Genomic DNA, 19,586 nt, shown 5'->3' on the forward strand with positions numbered 1-19,586 from the left:
TTGAAGTAATTATTCAATAAATATAAGATATAAAAACAATATATATTTCTTACCATATGTGTCAGAGATATAAATAAAAACAGAATTTTATCATATTTTGTATATAAAATAATCACATATATATTTAGATATGTACATAAAATTATATATTGTTATAACATTCCTATGTGAACTATATTGCATAATATAGAAAAATTCATTGTACATATATTAACAAGCTTGTATGAATATGTATATATATATATATATATATATATATATATATATACATGTTATACAAGCTTATAAATATCATAATATATGGCTTACATATTATACATAAAAGTTAATAAAACATGTTATTGGCACATGCACTGTTTATAATACTTACGTTTTAACTTTTTGTTTCATACTTTTAATTACAGTTAAAAATCCGAGATAGAGTCGCTTTAATACGTGGCTTATATACGTAGTACTATTAAATTAAATGCAACATTACTTATTGACATTTATTGTATTATAGAAATAACTTTGGCTGATAGAGCAGACCAGAATCTTATTATCTGTATTTCGTACAGTTATCATAAAGCTACATCACGGTATTTTGTGAAATCATCTGATCCTAAGGATAATCTACTATTTCTATTGGATCCTAAAACATCTGGTGGTATATAGCAAACATTATTGCTGCTGGTATAATAATAACTTCCTTGTCCATTATCAGCAACAGATCTCATGTGTGGCATGTAAAATCCTGGCATGTGATAAATAGGATATCCCATCGGCATATTATAGACATTCGGTGGCACACCTAAATACATGTTATTAGGTTTCATTTCGTATCTAAACAAATTATTTTTATACACTTCATTTTTTGAGGCGTTATTTAAATCCACTAATGACTGACTTTTTCGCTGCGGGGGAAAATTTTCTAGTGGTTCTTTGTTTTTGTTGCTATTCTGTTTATAGTAATAATTAAATTTCTTATCGAACAATAAATTGGAATCGTCCAGGCCGTCTTGTTTCAATGTGTTGGCAAGCCAGTACTGTTTCATAGCTGCTATGAAATTGGAGTCCGATGGTTTGCGGAGTAAATGTTCTGGTGGGTTTACAGCACGCAAGTCCATTAGTGATTGCGCTCGTTTTCCTAGAAAATACGTTGTGATCACAATTCATAACTAGTGGTGCATGGCATAGTGCTTTAAAACAAATTGCTGGAACTTCCCGTACCAAAAATTAAAGTTTTCGAAAAAGATTCAATTTTCTTCTAGAACTCGATTTTTAAAATTTTTGAAAAATTGACCTTTTTGAAAAATTTGTTTTTTTTATACTTTGAAATAGTTTGAACTTTTTTTCAAAGCAATTGCAAAACGTTAGATGCGTCGAAACGAATGATCGAAGCGCGTGGGCGCCGCGTCGCGATATGGCGGATAAACATTGGTACGAAACCCACAGACAAGTGAACAAAATTTGTTATTACTATTAAAATATGTGATAATTTGATGTGCATATGTCTAATGATCATTTGTGTGTGCCAAATGGCATATTTTTCACTTTTTCTATTGGAACTCAAAAAATGCACCAGTTCTTCATTTCGTTAATACAAATAAATTGTTTGTTCAATCATACAAATCGGATGTTCCGTTCGCTTAAAAAATCAATTACCATTTTTAGCACTTTTTGCCCCGTCTCTTCGACATGCCTTTGCTAAAAACTAATTAGCAGGTCTACTCATCATTAGGAATCAAATGTTTTTTTAAACATTCAAATCGGTTGATACAAGCGCCCGAAATCGTGGACGCAAAATTGTATCCAAACATACATACAAACACACACATCTATTTTTTCTGAAATATGCCAAATTGTTCAGAAACCTTTGAAACGTATAGATATGCAAAAATTTTCATTTTCGATTTTTTTGCGATTACTATAACTTACCCTACGGGAAGTTAAAAATATAAAAATTATAATTTATAAACAGTCGACCATATTGATAGACAAATGTGCAAAAAAAGAAATTTAAGTTATGCTGTGATGGCTAATATTTCTGTAGCTTTTTTTTTCATTTCAAATTTGTGAGAAAACTTATAACAGGGGGAAAGAGTAGTTAATTCATATAACTTAAATATGATCTTTCCTCATTTTCCACTCTTTTTTCATTGATATTTTTCAGTAGGTCTTTTTCCTTATGATCTTGTCGGACGAAATTTATCCGAAATGGAATTTTATAATATATTGCCATCAGTTATATTTTAAAATTATCTTTCTTACCATACATCGCGTTATGTTGATCATATAAAGCTGTTGGCGAAAACAAACTAGCATCGAACTCACTTTGGCTGTCATAGATTCCACTTTTTACACTACAGCTAAAATTAATCATATTATTTAGACACATGTTCTTAATGAAATAACAATAAAATTCACATAATTATTACTTATCCAGTTCATCGTTTACGTATGCGTTATTTTTCGTTCCATTTAATTTTTTATGTTGGCGACCATTGCTCGCATTGCTGACTACTGACCGGATACTGCTCCTGGTTGACTGGGTCAAGCGTGGGCTGTGGGCTGCAGATAAATGCGAACGAGAAGTGAGCATTTCTAATTGGGATAATACTCTTTGTTCCTCTCGCCATCTAGAAATAGTAAAAGATTAATACATATAATAACAGTTTTGTAGACAGTTCAAATTAAAAGCTTTTGACCAGATTTCTAAAAATGTATATGGTGTATATTTCAATAGCGAGCCTAATATTTTTCGACTAAGCAACCCAGCGGTTAACTATTTCCACTAGGGATCATATTTGAGATCTATGATCTCAAGTAAAATTGACTAAATAATAATGCATTAAAGATGTATTCTAATATTAGATATTGTTTTATTAATATTACCTTAAAATTAATGGAATGACACAGAGTAATGCTACACTATCAAAAAGCAAACGAATTAAATATCCTATTAATTCGGTTTGACCATGGTTGGATTGAAGGCCCTGGAAGGAAAACAACATCAAATTTTAGACATAAAAATGTTAAATTGTTATATTTTATAACAATAAAATACATATTAATTACAATTTTCTTAAAAACGTTTTCTCGTTCATTGGATCACCTTGTTTTTGTTCGTGAAATATGTTAATTTGAGCAAATTGACTAATCATTTTATTCAAGAATACAATTTATATTTTTTCTATTTTACGCTGAACATTATTTAAACGTCATATTTTTTAAACTTATTTTTTAATTTTTTTTTTCAACTTACCCAATGATGAGTTACTGTATATATAACTAAAGTTAGTTCAGGAACCATAAATACAATTAGGACAGATGCCCAAATCACAGCTCCTAAATGCGTACCCTGAAATTATAAAAATGGCATCTTCATAGCAAAAATATAGAATAAATGTTATACTGTTTGCAAATTACTATTATTATTTATTTTACCGTTGCGAGTCCGTAAACTAATGCAGTACAGGCAATGAAAACTAATAACTCCCCCGCACACAAAATGTGCGACGCCACTGGCAGAGTGTTTGGTGATTCCAATATCCATGATAATTCACATGAGAATCCAATTAGATAGGATAACTGAAATGAAAAAAATAATATTTGTGATATATTGTTACTTTGTAAACATCACTTATTGATTATACAATCTCTTTTTTAATGATTAATTAATTAAAACTTACTGCTGAGACGTTCGATAAGTTGAAAAAATATTATTTATACTTATGTGTGTGTGCTTGCTTGCTATTTTATTATCAAAATATTTTCTGATAGAAAAGTTAATTTAATGCATTAGATTAAATTAAATTACGTAAATAATCTAACCGGTTTTCCTCATAATTTTGCTAATTTATATGCAGTTATGTATCAAAGAATTTCCTTGGGTGGACAAGTCAGTATTTCAATTTCTGCTTTAATTATTACTAGTAATGTATTCGCACCCAATAAAATAATTATGATACGGTAATTACACTGTATATGCCTATTGCAATGTTATTTTATATTGTGGCCTGTTACTATATATAAACAATAACTTAATAATATGTCTAAAATACGATAGGTACATTATTTATTACTTATTTAGAAAACGAAACGGTTATGATTGTTGTAAACATTGAGTACTCAAACAATGATATTTATATTCATTATTCAATCAAAGATAATTAAGAGGAGAACATTGATGCAATTCAATTCTCAGATAACCTCATTATTTTACATATGCATTCACATTACATCTTTATTATGATGACTACCGAAGGTGTAAGAAAACACTTTATTGTTGTTACAATGATTATTTTGCAATAGCTATTTAAAAAAAGGTTTCTAGTCTTTGATATAAAATATCAAATAATACTTTTAAATCAGCAATTCGTATTTTAGATCTTTTTAGAATTTTCTGTTCAGCTGGTTTTTCTATGCCAATATCCATATTTTCTGTATCTTGTTTCAAATTTGGCAATTGTTTATCATAATTTATCACGGGCTATTTTTGCGTAACAGTCTTGCATAAAGTAATATAACAATAAACCGATCGCACATGCCTTCGTGCATTGATTTTAATCTTTTAATGCAAGTTCGTCTTCTAATGCAAGCTATGGTGACAGTTTCGGTCAATTGAAAATTCACTGTTATCCTTATTCATGAGGCTTTTCCGTAGTTTAACTGGAAAGGTTTGGCCGACATTGTTGCATCATTAAAGATCAATGATTTAATTTAGTGAGATTAATTTTAATAATTTAAAAAGCAGAGATAAACCGATTGTTGGGTATAGCCTCCTAATCTAAAATTCTGATGTTTTGCTTTGCTGTTCAAATCCAAAAAAGTCAAAAACTTTATGAGTTATGGTTTTAGAAAAGTATGGTATGCGTCATTCAGGAATGAACATTATACCGTTTATCGAAATACGGTGACAAAGAAAACGAACTTGAGTGACACCAGAGCATGGTATGTAATAATAATGAATGTGACAATGGGTTCGACGTAAGCCGTGAATATTAATGGTGCGTTGATCTCTTTTAAGGCAATGGATTGTGTGCCATGCCCCAAGCCAAAAGAAATTTACTGTATATATATATATATATATATATGCATATATATATATATATATATATATATATATGTATATATATATTTGCCTAAAGGTATATCCATGGTGTCAGAAAATTACATTGTATTTAGTACCCATCTCGTCTACAGTTCACTTTTTATTTTTCAAATTTCTGCGCACATGATGCTTCTGTGTCCTGAGCTTCGTCTGCAATTTTTCCTAAATTTTTCTTCACGCATAAGTCGTCAAATAAACGTGTTGTTGAAGAGAGAGATTTTATGAAAAATCTTTAACAAAAATATACTTTTCCAAGATTCGAATTTGGATTATGTGTTTCCCAACCATCTGAATTTAAATGAATGTATTTTTAAATTTAGGTGGCTGAATTATTAGTTTCTACTTGTCTTGTTGTATAGGGTTTATTAGCATTCACTTTTATTTCTATGTATTTAACCTACAATTGGCATCAAACGACTCCGTGAATAGCAAAGTGATTTTTCATGTCAACTTTCAAGTCACTGCCTTCAATGCATAAATCCATTAAACAAGTTCAAAGGCATTGTAACGGATATTAAAAACAAATCTATTTAAACCTTATAGTTTTGAATTTCAAGTCTATGCTACTTTCAACGAAATATGGTAATAAATAATAAGCTCCACCATATCTCTTAATTTTCATATACTTATTGCCATATTTAATTTTTTTATGATTATTCTATATATCTAGATCGAATGAATAATATAATTTAGTAAAAACTATGTTTTTATTTACTAATTATATACTCATTATAATTTTATAAATTATAATTCATAAACTTTAATTTGACAAATATAGAACCGTGATCATCTTTTTAAATCTTGTTCACTAGCCTTCTATTTTTGTGATGCCTACATCACTCCCCTTTATTTAATACAAATTAAAGGATACATGGTTTCAAACCACAATGTAGTAACCACAGTAAATAATTCGCCAATTTAAAATATGAAACATCGATGAATAATTGCTTAGGAATTTATCACGTGTTCATCAGAATATAAGAAATACGATGGTAATTTCGTGAGCAAACTCCGACTTCATTCATTGAATCTGCATATTTAATTCTCTATGTAAATATACATTTCTGTACATATATGTATATGTATATATATATATATATATATATATATATATATATATATAATACACAAATATAATTTTGTGGTATAATAATATAACTTTTACCTAAAGACACACCCTGATGAATTTGAAAAAACTGCAGTCCCAAGACATAATTTGAATTCTTCAATGCGACCATTTGGATTACAATTTTATAAATTAATGTCATATATTATTTAAAAAATTTCACTTTTTGGCAATTTTTAGTTAAGAAGTCATATAATAATCTTTCACGCTTTGGTTCGGTATCTGAGAAATTGTTTCAGCGGAGTTTTATATTTAGTATTTAAATTAATATCCATCTATTTCAACTATTATGTGGATATTTAAATTTAGCTATTTGCACTAAAATCGATTTTTTTACTTGTTATGTAATTTTTACCTCTTGAAGATTGCTAATAAGAATCTTTTATTAAATATGACGTGAATGTAAGCATATTTATTACTTCAAATAATATTGTTCTTATGCTAAGTACATGACATCATCTTTTTATAATGTTTGTATGATTCGAAGGTATATATATATATATATATATATATATATATATAAATATGTATTTGTATAGTTTTAGTATTTCCAAGATCACTTGCCAAATATTTGACTTATGATTATTACCGTATATTGTTCAATTTGATTCATTTTTGAATCAGTTTCATTAATATCATCTTTTACACGCTATTTATTTTCTTTTACCAACTATTACATAGAAAAAATGTAAAACATTTCATCATTAAGAAATACAGACCTTCTTTGTTTAGAAAGAAAACTTTTGCTGAAATAAGTATGTATTTAAATAATCTATGTGACTAATTATTAAAATTTTCTCATGGTATTGCTTAACTTCAAAATATCTTTCTGGGAATCATTTGTGTACAATGGGCGTTTTGTTTGTAATTAATGAAATGTATTAAAAAGTATATAGTTGCTAAATATAATTACTAAAATTAAAGTTAACCCATCTTTTCGTCCTTCGTAATACTATTACGAAAAATATCAAATCTCTTTTATAAAAATCAGATAATTTAAAAAATATTTCATACTTTTATATTATACTTATATTTCATTTTAGTTTTGTTTTAATTTCTCGATATTGTGATATGTGTGATCTGTAGTATATATTGTAGTAGTTTGTCATTATTATATAATTATTTATTTTATTAGTTTTGATACTAGTGTGTCATTCAGGTAAAATAATACAAAATACTTTCTATAACAAAATAATTATATAATTTGATTATAAATAATGTACTAATACCAACCAGAAAATTAGTAAAAAAAAAATTAAATAAACTCGAAATCATTGCCACATTTTTATTAGTTTTTAAATAAACAAATATTTAAGACAGATCTAGGTAAATTTATCAATATTAATAATTTTATATTATGATTGGGTTTTCCATGGGTTTTCATAATATTTTGAAATTGAAATTTCTGTTAAAGTGATCTGTTTCTTTGATTCCTGAATTTTTGCAAAAATATTCTAATATGATATGTATATAGTGTAATTTTTGGTTTAAAATGTTAGTTTTTTTTAAGTTAATTATTTAGTGTGTTTTCCCTTAGCTGGTATACATAGTTTGATTATTTGGTATTATTATGTTATTAAATATGCTTTGTATATTTTTAGGATGATGAGACACATTTTGTTCTCGTAACTATACTCTGAAATAATCAAACTGTAAAAAAGTTTTATATGAAAGATTTTACTTTAAATTGTTTTTAATTATTTTAAACCCACAATTTCTGCAAATATCATTGGTCGGTAATATTTGCATGATAATTTGTATTAAAATTATTTGCTTTTCTACATCGAAATTTTTAATTATTTAATTAAATTCCTTCTATTCGTCTAAAGATTTCAACATCAGACTACTTCTACTACTACAGCAGAGCCGTATATTTGCGTGAATCTAAATAACCGTGTGATTTTTATTTCAAAGAAAATATATGTTTCTAAAGCACATTCTCTATTATTCTGGATTAGTAAAATGCGTTACGTCAAAAACAAGCGAAAGAATAACAGACATTTCCTGATGCTTAATGCCGAATTAAGTACTAACTACCTTTCCACTTAATGAACCTCTCTTACTCAATGTCAAACATATGATTTATTTCGTATTAGAATGTAGATTTTGCATAAGTGGTAATATATAAGCACTTATAAATATTTCACATTGGTAAATATATTTATATATAGATTAGGAACTTGAACTCGATTCTAATGGAAGAAAGGTAGCTTTTATTACTTCCAATCCTGGTGTCTCTGTAAAGGATTTATAATCAGGGTGGGATTTATGCCCGGATTAAGTTGAAGACTGTATGAAAATTGAATTATGCTTATTACATAGAGATAATATTTTATTAGTACATGAAAGTCCTTATCGAGGTACATCGATAGTTTTTAAATTTTTCAAATCGTTGCAGCCGTTTTAAAAAAAAATCAAATTCTGGAATACGTACAAAAACACCCATACTTCTTCTAATTTCGTTGTCAACCAATTCAGAATGTCTTGAAACGTCGAGAAAAGATGAAATTAGCGAATGGTGGATTTTCTGGTTAAAACATAAACTTCTCCTTCGGAAAAAGTTAAAAAAATAATAAAAATAAATTAATAAATAATATAATTCAAAAGTCTATTTAAATTACTTGAGCTTAAAATTTATATATAACATATATTCAAAACTTATATTTGTGAAAAGATGTACTTATATCATTTTTAGTATCAGCATATTAAAATCGCTTATAATAACTATTATAATTCATTGTTGTTAAAAATTGCATGTATTAATTTACATTTTTATACATTATATAAATTATTTGAAAAACTTTATTTATAAGTAAGTGAGTGTTGCAGTTATATTGCAAGAATGTTATTCGAACACCAGTTTTAAGAAATGTAATTTTACCAAATATTTTAAATTTTTATTATGGATCAATCATGTTAGTTTGAAGATGATGATATATTTAAATGATGTGGAAAATACCAATACATCAGAATATATGTTAAATATTTTATATTTGTTATTTTAGTTATGAATCATATTCTTGTTTGTTCATTTTTTAAATTGTTTTCATTGTTCGTATCTATCGTCTTTAGAATTTCCATATTCAACAATAAAGTTTAATTTGTAATTATATTTTACTAGTAGAATTTAATAAAAAACTAAATTTACTTAAAAGAAAACTACAATCATCTGTTGTTTTCCACATGTTTTTCTTCAGCTCAAGGCTAAGATCAGTAGATTTCTCTTTTTTTGTAAAAAACGACAACATTTGATTATGTGATGGATTAAACCATTTAGACGTAGAATAATTTGAATTTAGAATTTAGAAAATTTCGATTTCTGATGATTCATTCATTCATTCACTTGATGAAACACGTGTAGGGTCGAAACGTAAAATAGATAATTGTCTATATTTATTTAAATTTTTCGGGCGGAATCTTACTGGTGTTTTAATCTCGTAATATAATATTTTATTCAATTCATCATAAATATATGAGCACCTTCTATTTCCAGATATATTTTGTAACATAAATAATAATTCAATATTCTAATAATTCTATAATTTCTCCGGGCTATATATGCTATTGCATACGATCATTTTTAGACATAGAGAATGCCTCGTTTTATATCTTATATAACCATTATAAACATAAAACTGTGACATAAAACTTTCATTCCAATTTGCATAGTGAGAAGAACTAATATTTTGACATATCGACATTATTTACACTTAAAAGTGAAAGTTTTTTTTAATAACGTGCTCTTATATCATTTAGTCAACAAAGTCATAAATTTGTACTTCTATTAAAATTAACAAAAAAAAATCTTTAATAGAGAAGGTTTATTTTCCGATAAGTAAAGCATCGGTAACTTTTTGTATTTCATTATTTTCTTTAATTATATGATTACATTTATATCGGTGGAGCAGAGTTTCCAATTCTACTTAGTCATGTATTTAATTTTTTGCTCATAATTATTCATTCACCATCGATCTAATGAAAGGAAATGCCTTCAACACCTTATATAGAGGTATGTAAAACGTGGCCATAATAATATAAATATGAATAAAGTTCTGTTAGCAATAATAATTAGTTTTACTAATTTAATTCAAATCAGCCGGAAGACAGTTTATGTAGTAATAATTTAGTCAGTTCAAAAAAAAGTCGAAATTCATCTCTTCTCTATATTGCAACTTTTTAACATTGAACTGTCTATTTTTATTAGTGCTAATTACCTCAGCGCACAACTATTTTGTCAATAATTGTTTTTGAAATAATGAAATGAAATATAAGCTTCAGCTCTTGGCCTTATTTATTCTTTTCTTTAGCCAACTTCATTCTAGTTTATTCTTCTTCCTAGCCTAATTCATTCTTACTTATTCTTACTTATTTCTTTTTAGCCAAATTTACTCTTCTCTATTCTTCTTTCTATGCTTCATTCTTGCTTATTCTTCTTCCTAGCCTAAATCATTCTTACTTATTTCTTTTTAGCCAAATTTACTCTTTTCTATTCTTCTTTCTATGCTAATTCATTCATGCTTAATCTTTTTCTTACTCATTCTTACTCATTTTTATTGTTATTCATGTTTATTCAGGCTTATTCTTACTTACTTCTTACTTATTTCTTTTTAGCCAAATTTATTCTATTTTATTCTTCTTCCTATCCTAATTCATTCTTGCTTATTCTTCTTCCTAGCCTAAATCATTCTTACTTACTTCTTTTTAGCCAAATTTACTCTTTTCTATTCTTCTTTCTATGCTTCATTCTTGCTTATTCTTCTTCCTAGCCTAGATCATTCTTACTTATTCTTACTTACTTCTTTTTAGCCAAATTTACTCTTTTCTATGCTAATTAATTCTTGCTTATTCCTTTTCTCACTCATTCTTACATTTTTATTGTTATTCAAGTTTATTCAGGCTTATTCTTACTTACTCTTAATAACTTCTTACTTATTTCTTTTTAGCCAAATTTATTCTATTTTATTCTTCTTCCTATTCTAATTCATTCTTGCTTATTCTTCTTCTTACTAATTTTTATTGTTATTCAAGTATATTCGGGCTTATTCTTCTTCCTACCCAGTTTCATCATTTTACTTATTGTTGTTTCTTTTATTAATTTTAAATATTAGTCAAATTCATTCTTACTTATTCTGTTCTTTATCCAGATTCATTCTTATTCTTTCTTCTTCTTAGTCAGATTCATTCTTACTTATTCCTGTTTTTAGATTCCAGATTCATTGTTACTTATTCTTCTTTTTAGCCAAATTTATTCTTACTTGTTCTTCTTCTAGCCAGATTCATTCTAACTTGTTCTTCTTCCTAGACAGAACCATCTTGCTCGTTCTTCTCCTGCCTTAGCAAATAGCTAAATCAGGCATAATTATTCATTCTTGAGTCATTATCACAACAATTGATTTCATAGATGATATCTTCATTATGTGAGCATACGATATTATACGATTTCTGCATTGTTCTTATTTCTATCCAACTGGTATGTGTAGAATTGGGACAGTTGCATATAGCGTGCTATGGATGGTGTCGCAATTTAGTTCACAACTGTTGTGTACGGTCACGTTAATATTTATATGGAGAAAAAATATTTACAATATTGCTTCTATCTATATCACACTGGTTGGAATGGATTCTGGAACTGGTACACGTGATAGTAACAAGAGTAAAGGATAAGGTAATATGAATGGTATTAGACTTTAGGTATGGCACGTGGGAATATTGGAATGTAAAAGTTAGGATTTGGTAATATTTTAGAATTATTTGATCCAGATTGTCAAAAAATCTGGTTGTTTGTAAGCATAAATATCTGTACTTTGTGATCTCCATAGATGATCTATTTACTTTCAAGCAGAAGAAGCCTAGTAGTGATTTTCACTTACTTTAGAAATTCTATCTATTTACCTCAATCTTGGACTTAGGTCAATGTTGTTTTTCCAAAGTGCATGAATACAAATTGTTGTGCACTTGACTTTTTGTTCTAATGTAAAGTATTATTATTTATTCTATGTATTCATTTGCAGCCTCATGGGACATTTGAAGACCGTAACGTTTTCTTTGCAAAACAATATGTTTTAATTACTGCTGTATTTACAATAGAGTATTTATTAGTACGTTTGTGAAATGTTAAATATATGTCTAGTCACTTTAAGACGCCTTGTTTAGGTTTTTTTCAACTGCCGAGCAGTATACGCGTTCGTGAATGCTTATGCAAATTATTTGCTACGCTTATATAATAGACAGTTAACATAATTTTCATACTACCTCGAACTATATTTGTTTTTGCGAAACAGATTGTTCATCGATTAAGAAAACGATGTTTATTTAATGAGATTAATTGCATAGTTTGAGATCATGCGGATTATTTTTTTCTATATTTTTAATTACCTTCCTCAGTTAATAGGTATATATTTATATATTTCTGGGTTAAGTACCAGATGATACAGTTTTATCGCTTGTAAAAGAATAGATTAATGACTTAATAGAATATAGAGTTCGTTGGTTCGATACCCGCTACCGCCAAAGCCCGACATCAGGCAACTTTTATGTCAAATTTCCACTTGAGGTTATAGATCTCAAATATAGCCTCAAGTGAAAATCGTCTTTCGAGGGTATAATTGCATATATATAATAAAAATGTCAACTAATACTTCGAGTATAGTTAATTAGCCATAATTGCATTGGACAACTACCGGGTTTCCATCCATTCAAAAATTCATATAATAAAGTCAAAACAATTAATGAATGTCCTAAGTATGACATATTGTAATTTTAAAAAAAATGTAGGGTCAACATATGCACGGCTGTTTTTATTTTCCGTTAATGGAGGCTAGGATGTTATAAAATTTGGTATAAATCGGATCGGTTTTAATTAAAATAATATTCGATTATAATATTTTATGTCTAAATTTATTAAATTATAATTTTCAACTCACCAGACATAGGCTTGAGGCCGCACAAGCGATGAAAAATAGAGTGCTACTCGAACAAGGCAACATTCTCTATCCGATTGAAAATTTGCATGTCAAAGTATCTGATACACACGATGTATTTGAAATAACACTTGTATTTATATTTATATTATTTAAATATTTATTATTGTAATTGTGTCTGAATTTATTGCGCGCATTAACACTCGTCATTATATTTTGGAAAATGTTGATTAGATTTTAGCAGAACATTTTGTAAACAAACTTATTGATAGTGATTTTCTTCTGAAAGTACATATGGTATAATTAATATATATGTATATGTATATATATATATATATATATATTGTTAAATTTATATACGTATTCACAATGGTATATATCTCTATATATTTTCGAATATAATTTTTAGCTGATGGAAAATTAGTATTTCGTTAAAGAATAGTATCAAAGTTCCTGAAGAAGAATATAGATGAAAATTAAAATAAATGATTTTTTGTAGGGGAAAAGCATTTGGTTCAGAAAATAAAATCATTAACTATTCAATATCCTTACAAATTGATATTACAACCAATAATTAATAATATATAATCAATCAGTAAGGATATTTGATGTTATCATATATTTTTAATAGTATTATTATTACATATTTGCAAATATTCTGACTCTAAATAGCAGTGTCTTGGCAATGACTAATAACATTCAGTGTACATTTAACAAAAATTTTAAAATATGCTAGGTATAAAAAATTGACTATTTTATGTAAAATAAATTCGGTAGTCAATTGTACACCAGTACTATTTTTGGTTTATGTATTTTATTATAAAATTTGTTTAATGCATTACTTCTCTATAAATTAATTTAATCCCTGACAATGATAAGAAGACTTTGTATTTTTAGAGTAATTCTTTTTAATCCTACAGGTGTAAAAATTACTATATAATAATTATAAAAGAACGCTGATTTATTATTATGAAACATATTAGAAAAGCGTTAGAACAATAGAATAAATAAGGAAATTATACAAAATTGTGTCGATTTATCGTACGCCCTCATGTTTGCTATTTGAAACATGCAATTTCCATTCATATATATATATATATATATATATATATATATATAATATCTCTTTAAAAACACGATAATTGCGTTTTATATTCCGGCATTCCGGGTACCAGCATGTATGACTTCACGAACGCGAAATTTAATTCAATGATAATTTTGATTTCACAAAAGTCTTAATTATGTAAATTTGATGTAGAATAAGATAGTTTAAAGAAAGTGCCTCTACCTTTTATGCGCATATTAATTATCACGATATTAAAATATGAGGAAATTAGAGTTGTGCCATTTCATTTGGAAGTTTTCTTTAATTAGAAATTTAAATTAGTTAAAGTTTGCTATGAAATTGCAGCTGTATTTATTGGTTAATTATTATGATGTAAAAAAATTGTTGTAATTACTCATATTGAGCTATAAAAATTATTCTTGGTTGGTTGATAATTTTTAAATAAATAATTTTTGTACTGGTTTTAATTAACAAAAACATGGAGGAAAGGTTTTAATGTATTTATAACACTATCATGGTTAGCTTATTATTGTGTTATATGGAGTTATAATAAAGTCAAAGAACCTAATTTAGCTAAAAACATAAAATTTGAACAGACTTTTGTTATTAAAATATAAGTTGTTTTAACGCAAAAAAATCATAACATTATTTTTTTTTTCTTTATCAAGAACTGCTGTAAGTATAACAATTTTATATCGTTAAGAATTATTTTATAGTTTTTTATTACACCTTTTGTGACTATTTTTTTAAAAAAATATGTTTTTATTAGGTTTTTTCTCCTGGCATAAAATTTATTTGACTAGTTTTTAAATCATTTGCTATTAATTTGATTCTCTATACACAAATTTAAGTACTTCATGTTTCACTGTTCAAAATAACTGACTTATAGAGTTGATCCTATATAATTTTTTTCCTAACATAAATTCTATTTAAATAGTTTTTATATAATTTTAATTTGTTTCATTGTACACATACAAAATCATATTTATTATTCAAAACAACTTGTTTTATTAATTTTACCAATTTCTCATGATCGCACTATCACTGACTTCTTTAAATCTTATAACCGACATTCACATTTTAATAAAGTTTCTACACATATAAAGCACACTATTTATTAGTATTTGATAAATCACGAAAGAATCCAGTTATTGATTTTAATATTGGAACAACATTTGCGAATGTGGTCAGAGGAAAAAAATCGTCTGTCTTTCCGATTTGCCAGTCACATTTCTACTAACAACTAACGTATGACAGGTAAATACACAGGTATTCCATACACCTCCACCAAGCTAATAAGACACGTGCTTGATTCTTATGAGAAATGCGTGATTCTAATTCGTATTTGTATAAGAAGGATGGAATATATTTTATGAACAATTTTATGGAAGTAGTTGGAATTATTATAAACAAATATAAAACTATTTGATAGAGTTATTAGTCATCTATTTTATTTATTTATTATTTATTTTATTTTATCATTTCTAATATTGCTATTTTGTTATATCTACTATTATCTTTTACTTATTGTTTTTATTCTACTTTATTGATTTTCTAGTATTATTTTTATTATTCAAAAATTTTACTTATTAATTTTATTATTATTAATATTTGCTTTTATTTTATATTAAATCAACATACTACGGATATCATTTTATTGAAACTTCTATCCTTTATTTTGTGCTCTTTTTATTAAATATATATAATTGTTCTTTACTGTTACTAGATGTTAATTTATATAACAGTTGTAACAATTATAGTAATTGAAAAATTAAAAAAAATCTATATAATTTATAAAAATGATGGATAATCCAAACATGCAAATACGAAATGAAATCGAATCATACAGAAAAGCCATTTGAATAAATTAATGATGATTAATAATTATTAAAAATTAATAGCTGTAAGTGAATTTCACCCATTTTATTTATTGTTTTTATTATTGTAGTTTTACTGGATTATTACAAATTTCTTCTACAAATAAATTATATTGTTTATTTATTATTTTTATTCGACGTATATGTATGTTTTACATATACCAGTGCAAATTGGATTTTAATTTTGTATGTTATACGAATTAATGTTATTAAAGCAAATAAATGTAAATTTATTCCAAATTATAATAATAATCGAATTGTTGGTATTTTTACATTGTTCAGTCACATATACGCTTTCTAGCGTTCAGAAATGTTTGCTTCGATTAAAAATATCTGATAAAAAGTAGGTACATATCTAATTTATATTGCTATATAGATTTTATTTTTGAAAATTGAAATTGTCAGTTAGATCGAAAACAATCTAAAAAAAGTTAATGTAGTACACTAAAAGTACCTTCGTTCTACTTATTTGTTGCAATAAAAATATTTTTATAAATTGGCTAATGTGAAAATTTAATGTCTGTATATTTTATATCATACACATCACTCAATTATTCCCTAGGATATATTGTAACTGATTAATAATTTAATATTAAGATATATTGTAACTGGCCATTATAAAATGTAATAAAACTTCAAGCAAATCCTTGCTTAATTATTGATTAAATCATATTATATCAAGTTCCTACGAACTTATAAAGTGATGTGTTATCAATGTATAATAAACATTAAAGATTATACATTTATATTAAATACATTATGTATAAAAGATAAATTAGTGGCCAGGAATCTTCGATGCATCCTACATGTGAGTAGTTTTCAAATTTACTATTTTAGAAAAATTCTTTAATTATCAGTTTCCACTTTTAATAATCAAAGAGGGTAATCTATATAAATATGTAATATTTTGAACAATATAAAAATAAGTTCATTTATTTTTTTTAATCCGTACTACATATTTGGAAATATCAATGTGCAGTACAGTTTGCTCAGATTTGGTATGCAATTTTCTTCGCTAATATTTTTATAGTTTTATTTAATATTTTCTATTATTAAAGACCTGAAACATATAGAATCTTCACTTAAATATTTTATCCTGCTTGGCTTGCAGGTTCTGTGGGAGATGTTTAAACAATAATAAAATGAAATGTCGAAATCATATGAGTGCGTGGTCGCTCAATGAAAGTTAATATCACCTTGAAACCTACCTTTTGTATTGTGTGCAATTGTATTCTCTATATATGTATATGCACATCATTGCATACTAGATTTTTTTTAACATATCGACAGCTTGTTTATAAAACAGAAACACAGTAAGTAACATAAATTTACAACGTTATTTTTTATGAAATCATATATTGCCAGAAATTCCCATACTCCGATAAAATTAAAAAAAAATCTTCCGGAGAAGAGTCAAAATCTTCTTCAAAGATCCAGAAATTATTCAAGCCAATTAAACGAGCATTCAGCTGCCAAGGGGGATTGAAGGTAAGTTTTTTTAGATAGATTTAAAACGCAATAATAATAACAAGAGCTTAGTTTATAATCTATTTTATTCAATAGATCATTATGATAGTAATAGTATTGGCTAAATCTTCTGATCGCCAGAAATACTAGAAATGCATTCAAAACCAACATCTGAACCCAGAAACAGATCCTGAAATTAACGCTTGGTGTAAATACTGTAGAATTGCTTAAAATTATACTCAAACGAAATCTGTATATCTGAGAAAGGGCAATCGGGTTAACTTTGTCGAGGTAGTAGGAGGATGTGTGGTTAAAAAATAACAAGCTTAAAGAAATTTTTGGGAATTATTAGTTCAGAAGAATAAATTCAAATGGCGTCCAAATAAATGCCCATTGATCGTCAAGAGGTACTAGATGGCATTTTAATTCGATTCTTTACACAGGGATCTTTACCAAATACTTGGAGCTGTCAAGAGTTTAACTATCAAGTGTGTCAGATGAAATTGGGCAAAACAATCTATAGTCCTTCTCAAATTAGGCAAAAGCGTTTCAAAACAAAGTAGTAGTGTTCAACGATCAAATAGCCGAGATCGTTTGGTCGCCACCGTGTTGACTGAAGGTACCTCGGATCGATTCCCGAAGGCGGTAAATAAGAACTTGTTGTGGTGGCGGTTGTCCAATGGGGCATTGGTTAAAATCGCCAAATGAACTCATAGATTGTTAGATGTACATGTTTAGTTGAAGAAAAGTAATAGCTTATTTTTCGAAAATCTTCAAATTCTTGAATTTGACAAGACTTTCCTATCAAAATTGTTTCGAAGAACAGATGAATAGCTGCAGTCGTTAGCACGCCGTCGAGGTAGTAGAAATTGGGCGCAACTATCTTTAGTCTTTCTCAAATTAGGCAAAAGTATTTCAAAACAAAGTAGTAGTATTCAACGATCAAATAGCCGAGATCGTTTAGTCACCACCGTGTTGACTGAAGGTACCTCGGATCGATTCCCGGAGGCGTTAGATGAAAACTTGTCGTGGTGGCGGTTGTCCAATGGGGCATTGGTTCAAATCGCCAAACGAACTCGTAGATTGTGCATGTTTAACAATAAGTAACAGCTTATTTTTCGAAAATCTTCAAATCCTTGAATTAGACAAAAGGCTTTCCTATCAAAACAGTTAAGAACAAAAGGCGAATAGCTGCAGTCGTTAAGACACCGTCGAGGTAGTAGAAAGTTTCTCAGATCGGACCCAGAAGAGGTACGAATGTACGGGTGAAAAATAACGAGTCTGCAATTTTTCCGAATTGTGATATATTAGTTCGAAAAAATAAATGCGGATGGCGCGCAAAGAACTTCTCAAATTAGACAAAAGCGTTTCCAAAAAAAAGCAAAAATGTTCAACAGTCAAATAGCCGAGAGCGTTTGGTCACCGTCATATAGACTGAAGGTTCCTCGGATCGAATCCCAAAGGCGTTGGACAAAAGTTCAAAACCTAGTTTTTCGGAATCATCAAAAATTAGTTCCAGATATTAATTGTAGAGGGCGCATTTCGACCTTGACACTTAGAATATTTCGGAAAAACTTGCTTGACTGTAATACATATAAAAGGAGAGATGACAAGATAAAGGAGAAACGGCGAAAAGAAGAAGGTAGAGGGCGGTGATGAGTAAGAGACGTGAGTGCAGGAGACATGTGATTTATTAAAATTCACTATTCATACAACATAAGAATATAAGAATAGCATGTTTCATCAATTAATCAAATAGCCGAGTGGTTAGAGCGAGCGACTACTTGATAACATCACATGGATGGACTCTGGAAGCGAACGTGAGGCAGATCGAATCCAGCTCGAAGCTACTAGGAACTCTGATGCAGAAAAAAATAGAGCAGTGGTGGTGGTAGCTGTTGGCAGACGCGGAGGGTCCTGAAACACACGAGGTAGATAGATGGTCAACCTAAGGCTGATGATGCAAGAGATACCCACAAAGGGTCACATTGCGGACGACGCATGCCAAATCCAAAAATCTACCACAACATGCAAAAAA

The 19,586-nt window shown here is 27.8% G+C and overlaps 1 protein-coding gene across 1 annotated transcript; it reads right to left on the minus strand.

The window, feature by feature from the left end:
• Positions 1-440: 440 nt before the first annotated feature.
• On the minus strand, positions 441-13,204 carry LOC113370877. The gene is made up of 7 exons (XM_026611555.1): positions 13,142-13,204; positions 3,427-3,570; positions 3,245-3,340; positions 2,875-2,975; positions 2,418-2,618; positions 2,251-2,348; positions 441-1,126 (listed from the first exon to the last, which is right to left on the minus strand). The coding sequence occupies exons 1-7, from the start codon at positions 13,202-13,204 to the stop codon at positions 561-563; spliced, it is 1,269 nt and encodes a 422-aa protein (XP_026467340.1). The 3' UTR covers positions 441-560.
• Positions 13,205-19,586: the final 6,382 nt, after the last annotated feature.

This window comes from Ctenocephalides felis, unplaced genomic scaffold (assembly GCF_003426905.1).
Source record: "Ctenocephalides felis isolate EL2017-DRISC unplaced genomic scaffold, ASM342690v1 CF-g0.4_SCAFFOLD_01492, whole genome shotgun sequence".
NCBI lineage: Eukaryota > Metazoa > Arthropoda > Insecta > Siphonaptera > Pulicidae > Ctenocephalides > Ctenocephalides felis.

Coding starts and splice junctions, on each gene's coding strand:
- LOC113370877 (XM_026611555.1), bottom strand. CDS start 13,204: ATGTTGCCTTGTTCGAGTAGCACTCTATTTTTCATCGCTTGTGCGGCC. Junction 2,619..2,874: donor GTCATTCCATTAATTTTAAG/GTAATATTAATA, acceptor TACTATTTCTAG/ATGGCGAGAGGAACAAAGAG. Junction 1,127..2,250: donor TCAACATAACGCGATGTATG/GTAAGAAAGATA, acceptor CGTATTTTCTAG/GAAAACGAGCGCAATCACTA.